This window comes from Denticeps clupeoides, chromosome 7 (assembly GCF_900700375.1).
Source record: "Denticeps clupeoides chromosome 7, fDenClu1.1, whole genome shotgun sequence".
Classification (NCBI taxonomy): domain Eukaryota; kingdom Metazoa; phylum Chordata; class Actinopteri; order Clupeiformes; family Denticipitidae; genus Denticeps; species Denticeps clupeoides.
This window is the reverse complement of record NC_041713.1, coordinates 23465308-23475528: the sequence shown is the minus strand read 5'-3', so window position 1 is coordinate 23475528 and position 10221 is coordinate 23465308. Positions and strand designations below refer to the sequence as shown.

General features: G+C 41.5%; 2 protein-coding genes across 2 annotated transcripts; both read right to left on the bottom strand.

Moving 5' to 3' along the window:
• Positions 1-3193: 3193 nt before the first annotated feature.
• Positions 3194-6106, bottom strand: natd1 (protein NATD1). The gene is made up of 3 exons (XM_028987398.1): positions 5957-6106; positions 4971-5089; positions 3194-4079 (listed from the first exon to the last, which is right to left on the bottom strand). The coding sequence occupies exons 1-3, from the start codon at positions 6051-6053 to the stop codon at positions 3963-3965; spliced, it is 333 nt and encodes a 110-aa protein (XP_028843231.1). The 5' UTR covers positions 6054-6106; the 3' UTR covers positions 3194-3962.
• A 125-nt stretch (positions 6107-6231) lies between these two features.
• Positions 6232-8311, bottom strand: phospho1 (phosphoethanolamine/phosphocholine phosphatase 1). Its single transcript, XM_028987384.1, has 2 exons — positions 8245-8311; positions 6232-7604 (listed from the first exon to the last, which is right to left on the bottom strand). Exon 2 carries the CDS (start codon positions 7538-7540, stop codon positions 6662-6664), a length of 879 nt encoding a protein of 292 aa, XP_028843217.1. The 5' UTR covers positions 7541-7604; positions 8245-8311; the 3' UTR covers positions 6232-6661.
• Between the last annotated feature and the right edge of the window lie 1910 nt (positions 8312-10221).

Sequence of the window (10221 nt, the reverse complement as noted above, 5' to 3'; positions counted from 1 at the left end):
GGACAATATAATTAAAAAGATAACTTGAATTTGATTAAACAAGTAATGACACTTTTTCTCTACAGTTGATCTAAGTAATGTGAGGTCAAATCTAGCCCTAGTCTGTTTTCGGTCTTGGTCTTGGTCTCGGTAACCTCAAGTCTTTGCAGTGTCTTGGTCTTGATATCCTCTGGTCTTGGCAATGTCTTGATCTCTTGACTGCGACTATAATACAATTTAACACAATATAATACAAGTAAACACAATTTAAATTCATGGTAATGCAAATGTTAAAATGACAGCAGGAAAGCAGTTCATTTATGACTAAGCCCTAAAAGTGGGAGGTGTGCTGAGCACAAATTTAGCATGGTTATCATTTAAAAAAAAAGACACTTTTGCATTTTGGTTGCAGACGCTTCAACCAAAATGCACAAAAACTAGGATCCCTCTATTGATTTTCATTCATTTTTTCCCATTCCCAAAAGGGCCAACATTTGCAGTCTTTCCTCTGAGTGAACCAAGGAATAAAAGCTTTCATTTCGGACCCGCACTAATTTTTCCTGTTTTTACAGTATCAGTCCATCTTTATTGACTCCCATTTAATATGGCCCAGTTTTTTTTCATTTGTCCTGCTCACACATGTTTAACACCATGCAAACAGCCTGAATAGAGGGTGTTTGGTGGCAGTGGCCACACACTGCTCCCCGGGCGCCTGTCATGGCTGCCCACTGCTCACTCAGGGTGATAGGTTAAATACAGAGGACAAATTTCACTGTGTGCACCGTGTGCACCGTGTGCTGTGCTGCTGTGTATCACTTCACTTCATACTTTTCACTTTAAACTTTAGAATAAGTAAATGGGGCCGTTTTGAACCTGCACTCATTTTTCTCACATCCACATCAGTTTTTTGCCATTCACTCCCATTCATTTTGGCTGCAACATTCCATTTAATTTCTTTCTCACTCGACTGAAATACCCATAATTTTGCATGGACACTCATGCAGACCCCTTAATGCATTTAGTTAACGCGTTAATGGTCCAACATTCCCTTTTGTCTCATTCACATATGGGTTAACTGAAATACCCAGCATAGATTAACTTGGTTTAGACCTTTTTCTATTTTTTTGGAATCTCCTTTTCCTCATTGACTTCAATTCAGTTTGCTTCATATATTTAGTCTCACTCGCACACGCCATTGAAGCCAGCAATACTGGTTTCGGGCCAGGCCAAATTTTTGCACTTAGCCAGTGAAACGCACAGAGCCAAATTCAAGGTGAGGTCATAGGCCACATAGGTGAGTTCAAGGCATTATTAAGAAATTTGAGTTAGAGTCATGATACTACTTGTGATAAGGATCACTTAGGATCCTGCACTTCAAGACCCACAAGATCTTCCGCCATCCCTGTGGCCACCTGATTTCCCAGAAGCAGAAGACCTACAACAAGTAACAGACAACATGGATGCCTTACTTTGACACACCCTAGATTAGGTCACGGCACTAAAAAAGAAATGCATTAATGTTCAAAAGAAGGCTCCATGGTACAACAACCACACCCATCAACTCAAACAGGACTCATGCAGATTGGAACAGAAATGGCCTTCCTCAAGAACAATCCTTGATTTTTATTTGACCCCATTGACTAACAATAGCTAATGATAATTCCATAGAGCCAACAACTGCAATAAGCAGCATCAATCTTATGGATTGCTTTGACAATAAGATCAACCAGACGAGATATCTTAGGTAATGTCATGTGGATGATCATGTGGAAGTTATACGGATCTTCCTGAGGACCTCATGGATCAGTCTGTACCAAAGCTTGATTTCTTTGCCCCAATTACACTCCCTCAACTTGTTACCTTGGTCCCCTCAACTAAGCCACCAACCTGTATCCTTGGCCCAATATTTTCATTGTACAGGCTGCCAGTCGATCAGTTAATCGAGAGAAATGGGGTAAATTGAAATGTTTACGCAGTCGACACCTTAGTGTACATCTCCGTAAAACTGGATAAAGTTCACCATCTCCCAAACTAGTAAATTGTCTGAGGGACATCAGAGCCTGCAATTTCCTCATGCTCAACACAGATAAGAATGTCCGAGACATGGATTGATGGAATATAGATTGGTGTGTGCTGGTTTATTTAAGTGGTCTTAGTAGATTTGTAAAAAATTTGGGTATGACTTTTGATGCTGATAGCCAGGGTTCTTGCGCACACTAAAAGGTATGATCAAATTACACCTGTTTTGTCTTCTTTGCATTGACTTCAAGTTTCTACTTATCACCTATAAAGCTTTGCATGCTTTTGCTCCAGTTTATCTTAGTAACCTTCTAGTCCCTCATAACCCACTTACCTTGGTAAGCCTCTGGGAGAAGGCTGGCTGTACCCTGTGTACACAAAGTAACTGCCAGAAATAGAGCATTTGCTTATAGAGCATTTGCATATATAAGCATTTGCTTATAGAAAATGATTTTGCAATTTGAAACATGAAAGCACGTTGTAAGTCACTCTGGATAAGGGCGTCTGCCAAATGTAAATGTAAGAGGACATCTCCACTCCCCACCCAAGGCAAAGTGATGTGCAGAACTGAGCACTTAGTCCTTCTAGTGAAACTGATTTCTAAATAAAGAACTATTTGAGTTATGATGTTTGGTGTGTGTTTGTTTCATCAGCCAGTACTTATTTTGAAAATGAACTTTTATGAATTATATGATTGTGTGGCATAAATTGTATGGGGTTCAAATAATATAGTGTACTGAGGATAGTGATTATTAAAGTGATTGCATGAGGCTTTATTTGAAAATACAATAATCATCAAATCCCTGCTATTAAAAATATGAATACTTCTGTATGCCTATTAGCAGAATAATTACATGAATAGGCTAGTCAATCTGGAATCTGGAAAATGTAATCTATGCATACTATGTTCTGTGTGGGAAAATAAAACCCTTAAAATAAAGCATGAATATCTAAAGTAGTATGTCATTGCAACCTCACTATTACAAAGTTATTTGCATTGCATGACCATTAGCAGGATGTTTAATTTATAAATGAATGGATGATCTCCCGGGCATTCTCCATCTGAGCCTTTAAATTTGCAAGCTTTACGCTTAATCAGCAACCCTAATCTTTATATACTAAATATACTAAATATATTAAAGTTTTAACTTACACAGAATACAGGAACTCTTGCATTTCAGCAAGACACTAAAAGTTTGGGTTTTAGATAAAGATTTATTTTTTAAAAAGTTCAGAAAACGGCAATAGAAATGTACACTATTAGATATAAATTACATTGTTTATAGAATGGCTTTACTGAAAAGAGACTGCTGAACCACCAATGCAGCGAGAATGGAACGGATTTGCCCTCCCTTTCACACTCACAAATACAAGCACCTTCATTTACAAACTGATATTCCACACATATATTGTTCCCGCTTTGGCATGTTTCCTTCCTTCTAACCCTGAACCACACATATTTATGGTACTAATCATGTTCGTGGTATAAAAGTTTCTAAATCTTTGTGGTTTTGTGTATCCTGAATGTTCGATTGTCTCAGTAGTTGCAGCTACCGGCTCCTTGTAGGCCCTACTGAACACTGCAGATATCAATACACGATACAGACTAGCTGTCCCTGCACCAGACTGTAATTGCTAAACTTGACTGGTGTGAAACCCAACAACCAGGACTACATCTCCAGTGGAGAAGAAGGAAACTAGAAACCTTCTTCTGCCAAATAAAAGCACATGCCATAAACCACACGTCTAATGAAGCCATGTGACTTCACCACTGCGCCGCCGCTGATATACTCCTCTGTGTCCTCCTTGTTAAATCCTGAGTGATTTATAAGATGAGGTGGGTCAGAAGATCCACAGCCTAGCACAGAATCTTCATTCTTCCTGCTCTCCTAGATGTTTCTCAGGTGAAAAAACAGGGTATGGAAACAAGTCCTTCTCCATCCGCCTTTCCTCTACTTGCTCTTTCAGTGGATGATGTGCTCCAGGTATTGTGGGTGGGGGTTTTCTTTTACATATTTCTGGATGTACCAGCAAGTCAAGTGTGCCTTTAAGTCTTCCTCCACCACAAAATCCATTGCTGCCTGAAATATGAAATACATGCTTAGTCCAATCATAAAGTTTCCAACTAGCAGCATTTGATATAAAAATAATACCAATTTGCACAACTTTTCTATATTTCTAACGCAACCAAATCAAACACCAATATATTGACATTTATAGCATTTGGCAGATCCTCTTATCAAGAGCGACATCCTGGATTCATACTGGTAGCACGAAAGCTGTTAAGAAAGTCAAACGTTTCTCCCTTCCGAACACACACCTGATTAGCATGTTTTCCATCCCTGTGATATGGAGGGGTATTCGGGGTTCCTTTCACACCACAGGTGCAAGAACCCAAGCACAATGCAATCTGCGCTCACAAACATTCACGATAGACAGGGACACTCGGAAGAGTTCGGTCATCAGATAATGAATTTTCTGCCCTGCTGCTGAATGTGTGCTTTCATCTTACAGTGTAAGCATTTTGGAAACAGGAAGTGTCAGACCCCATAAAGACGCTGACTTTTAAGAACGACAGAGATGTAAGTCTCCAAAGCTCTGTTCACTCAACAACTGCAGAGTTCCAGGCTTCTTCTGGCATTATCAAATGGGTTTCCATGGCAGAGCAGATGGACGCAAGCCTGGATGGGGTGGTGTATGAGGCTGTTAAGTGCTGCCAGTATCACACTTCTCTGTTTGAATGACAGAAGAACATTACCTGCCTGATGCCATTGTGCCAACTGCAAGGTAGCTGAGAAGCAGCATTCAGGGAATGCTGGATCCATTTTGACTTTGAAACGAACAGACACAGTCCGGCATTTATAAAGCGTCTCGAAGGTACACTACCAAGGGTGTATCTCACCGTTTTTATTTATATGCAAGACTTAAACATCCCTAATTGCATTCTACACTGTTTAGTAGGGGCCATTCACCTTAGCGAGATGTTTGGCAATGCCACGTCCTCTGAATGCATCAGGAACCTCTGTGTGCTGCAGGTCCACAGTCTTCTTCCCGACATACTCATACAGCAGAACCGCCCGATCATGTGAACCTGCAATATGAAAACAAACATTATCAGCACACAACATAAAGTCCATTTTCCATCAAGTCCTTTCATTTCATTAAGCTCTTAAACAGTCAGTGCCTCAGCACAACTTCGGTCGTCCAATCAGCTGCTCTTGAACATCCGTAGGACTAGGCCAAAGACTTCCCTGCTCAGACTTTGTATTTTGTATTGAGTGAGGCATCATGTCTTTTAGAAGTTTTGTTCCTTTTATTGTTTTATGTTATGAAAGTGAAGCGATTGTGATACACTGCAGCACAGCACATGGTGACACCACGAAATGTGTCCTCTGCTTTTAACCATCACCCTTGGTGAGCAGTGGGCAGCCATGACAGGCGCCCGGGGAGCAGCGTGTAGGGGCGGTGCTTTGCTCAGTGGCATCTTGGCAGATCGGGATTCGAACCGGCGACATTTCCTTAACCACTTGGCCACCACTGCCCTTCACTGATGTCTAAAAAGAGTATAACTCAGTTTCATGTATACAGTCTCTTCTACAGCACCTTTGCCAACTAGTTGTTTAAAGGTGCATTATAAATAAAGTTATGCGACTTTTTGTGACATTTTGTAACAAGTAAACGGTTGTTAAAAGGGTGAACACAATGTTAAAGTGATTAGTTAAATATAAATCACATGCAGAGGTGTTCAGTCTTTATAAGCAACATTTAAAGAGGGGACATTGACGTCACCACGCCTGCGACGGGTAAACAAGGAAGTGGGTGTAAAACCCAGGAAATGTCGGTCGGGAGCCTAGTTTCGGGGTCCGGGGGGGGGGGCGGTGGTGTGGACCGGCAGCAGCCGGAGCGCAGCGGCGTGTTTGGGGGGGGGGTTAATGACGGGTTAACACGCACGCTTTACCGTTCAGCCTGATGGAGAACTGGCGTCGCTTCCTGTCGTGCTCCACCCGGAGCTGGGCGTCCGTCTCGCCGACGTCCGTCCCCGCAGCCTGGGCCATGGCGGCCACGGAGGACCGAGCGCAGGAGCTCCATCCGCGGAAACCAGCCGCGAGGTCACGTGTGCGGGCGGAGCCAATCACCGGCGAGCCGTGCGCAACGTTTTCCTGCGCGTTCAATATTCTTCATATTCCTACTAACTACTAAACACCAACATCCTTCAATTTACCTTCATGTAGATTCAGGAAAGAACCAAAGTCGTTTTTATTTTGATTTATAAATCCGATTTCAGAGAGTAAGCAACACATTTTGGACATTTTACATTTTCTGATACGGTTTAAACTTTTTACACAGACCGAATTTATTCCTCAAGGGCAAGTAACCGAACAAAGAACCAAACTGCACATATTATATAAAAACATTTATATATCCTCCCATGCAGCAGCGTTACAAATCACAAATATTCATGTAACAATATGATAACATTACACTTCGGATTAAAATACAACACCAAGGTTTGACCCCAGCCTTTTGAGTGTTCAGCTCTAATAAGAAATTCCATTTAATACCATTTAGGATGAATAAACTTCATTTAAAGGATTTCTGACCAGTTCTCCCATCCCACTAACTCAGTCCACACAGAGAGACAGGGCAGTGCGGTGGGACGTGTCTACCCTCTCTCTCCCACTATCTTCCTGAGGGCACTGATCACGTCCTCCCCACTGGACCAGGGAACCACATTTGCTTGGAAGCGGCCTGGTTGTGCCTCGGACATCTCTTGAATCAGCTTGTGCATGGGGAAATCTCGTCTGGGAAACGCCGTGTCCTGTGGTGACAGGGTCAGGGACGGGCAGAAGTCATTCGCTCCATCGCCAACGTAGAGAACGCGCTCGAACGGCCTGCCTCCCCGCTGTCTTGTCCGATGTGCCACGTAGTCGCGGACGATTTCTGCCTTGCACATGTTGCTCGGGCATCGAGGGCACCCATGGGAGTGGTACGGAAGAAGCTGCAGCTGGCCGTCAGGGTCAAAGTGGGCGGGGTTGGTGAAGATTCGCAGGAAGAGGGGGCGGAAGCCAGCATGCTGCAGCCAGGACTCGATAAAGAATGTGTTGGCATCAGACACACAGACAATCTCAAAATCACGTGGTGGCCTAGACTGTAGGTAAGAGAGGAGGGCAGGTATGCCAGGGCATGCTGGGATTTGCTCAATGATGGACCGAATGGTTGCCTGGGTGATGCCATGCTCTGAGAGGTACGCCAGCACGCGCTGCATGTACTGATTGTACTGACCAGCGCGATATGTGTCCTTCAGCCAGCCAGGAAGAGAGCCACCAGGAGCGGCCTGCACAACCATGTCATCGCTGGTCTCATCCACCAGCGTCTCATCAAAGTCAAAGAAGATTAGAAATCGGCGGTCACCAGGGGGTGGAGCTTCAGGCATGTTTGTCCGAAGCTGATGGTAAGGTGGCACCTCGTCCTCTCCTGCTGGGCCATGGGGTGGGACAAAGCAGCAGTTGAACACGGAATCTCGCATGATTGGCTGAGACATGGATTGTTGCTCTACTTATCACTAATCTCTTCCAACTGCAACCACACCAGGTCCAGTAAGCATTCTGCGGGAAAAGAATGCACAAAATAGCTTACAGTTATGGACTTTATACATGAATTCTGTAACTGGAGCGGATCAACAATGATTAAGGGAGCACTGGGCAGCCATGAAATGTGCCTGAGGAGCAGTGGGTAGAGACAGAACCTTGATCTGTGGCACCTTGGTGGTTCTGAATTTGAACCCACAACTTTCCAATTATGGGTCCGCTTCCTTACACACACACACAAGGCCAACCACTGTCCCGAAAAGAGCTACGTTCTTACAGCTTGCCTGCCGAACCCACAGCATTTCTATAATGATATTTCCCATTTGTTACAGTGACAGAAATAGGACAAACATAAAAATTGTTTAAAGTAAATGGAGTTACAAATCAAGGTCCATTCCAAAATGATATTTATCCCCTCCACAAAAAAACTAAAGTTGTAGAATTTTGTAGATGTCACAGATTAATGCTGGTTCTCACACTTTGCATGCATCAACATAGCAACTCATATACACACATGTAACATCTTAAGCCATTACACCATTCATTGTAGTACTGAATCATGACACAAAGCATTATGTAAAAATAATATTATGGGCCACACCCTGTCTCTTAGTACACATTCATTTCATTGAATAGTACAGGAAAGTGTCTTTCTTACCGGATTTCTCTGGCACCCAGTCCGAACAGCCGCCTTTCTGCCTCTCTTCCTCCCTCTGTTGACCTTTTAAAGTCTCTCTAGGCCCCACCCCTTCAGAAGAGCGCAGAGCGCGAGGCATTTTTAAAGGAGAACCGTGCATGTTGGCTGTCCTATTTGTAGGCTGGTTAATATTTTATTCAACATGTACATTACACTGAGTTGTAGAAACATGTAGAACATGTATGAAAGTTATGGGCATTGTAAAAATTTCTTATTTAAGTACAGTGCAATGTAGTTTTGGCACTTACACACTTTACCAGACACTTGTGTTTGAAATTGTGGATATCTGTTTTTACAAATGGCATGTTACAGTTTATTAATGCAACACTTTCCAGACGTTAAACAAGTTAAGATGGTAAATTAGTTAAAAAACTTTGTCTAAACAGTGGCCCAAGAGCCCATGTACCTCAGTATCAGTCTGAATGCGGATTATAAAGAAAGAAAAGATGTTGTTTCCTTTCCTTTCCTTTACTTTACTTAGCAGACGCTTTTATCCAAAGCGACTTACAAGAGGAAGACACCAGCAATTCTCGTTCGATTTCTATAGAATTTTGAGTTCACAAAACTAAGAGCCCTGATAAAGTTTCCTTATGAAAAGTGTGCTAAAAAAAAAAAACTATACCCTCTAATTAAAAGTGGGCTGGACTGACATGGAGGTGGGTTTACATAAGCTCCACCCCCCGCTGGAACTTTATGCCACCCTAAGAAAAAAAATCTCTAGATCCTCCGCTGTTAAAATGGACTTTACTGCTAAATTTCTGTAAGCAAACGGGATGTTGAGTTGGTACCATTAAGCCAGCACTCTTACCATTAACAAAACCATACAAACTTCTACAGAACATAGAAAACTAATATAACGCAAGACTAGTAAACCAGTGTTGAAATATATAACTCAGATTTTGTATGCTTTTAATTTAAATTTTAAATCTAGTTCAGAATGACACATTTCCGAACAGGATTTGAAGCCATGTGCTTTCCCATACCTCCCTTCACCTTTCCCTTCCTCCATCCTCTCTTCTATTAACAGATGGAGAGTTATGCCGATTTTAGCCTAGAGGTTTTTTCAAGATAAACAGCAATCTGAACACACACTAGCATTTATAGGGGGTAAAAAGAAAACAAAAAACCAAATGGAACGATGGCACCAGAATCCCATAGCAACGACCACCATTTACCCCTGACCTGTCACTGGTGGGGTTGTGGTTGCTGCCAGATCCACATGAGACAACAGTCTAGTGAAGCGGTGTTATATATGGCATATAGTTTGCACGTAAGCACTGAAGGAGTCAGTGTAGGCGTTCTCCATTCACTTTGAATGGTGTTGAAATTTTGTCCACTTTCCGTAGATAATACAATTCAGTAGTAATAAATATAAAATGTAATTTATACTGCAAGACACTCATAATGCGTAATTCTGAAAGAAACAAAAGAAACAAGTATAAAAAGGGCATGAAATGTAATTAAAAAAATTTTTTTTGGTTAGAAATTAATTTCTAAAAAGTTATATAAATAAGCTATTTATAAAGTTTTTATTCTGCTTTTTATTTCCTTAATTTCTAAACTTGGCCTGGACATTTAAAAATGTTTGGTTATGCATATAAATAATGAAATAATCCACTTAATTTAAGATTTATGAGCATAATGTCACCTCCAGCTCTGGTGAATATTCAAAATAAGAATTAGTGATGGAATAAAATATTTAAATGTACTTTTAGAAGGGATACAAAAACACATGTGATTCAATATAATTTCCTGAATTTAACAAGAAATTAGAAAGCTTACCAGTGCTCGAGCGACATCTTTCATAATTACTAATAATGAGTTTTTAACTGCTGTAGTTAACCAAACCTAAACCTTAGACTTAGCATCTAAATTTTCACAGGATATGTAATGAACGATGAAAGTGCACACAAAAAAAAAAAAAAAGACCAGAACACA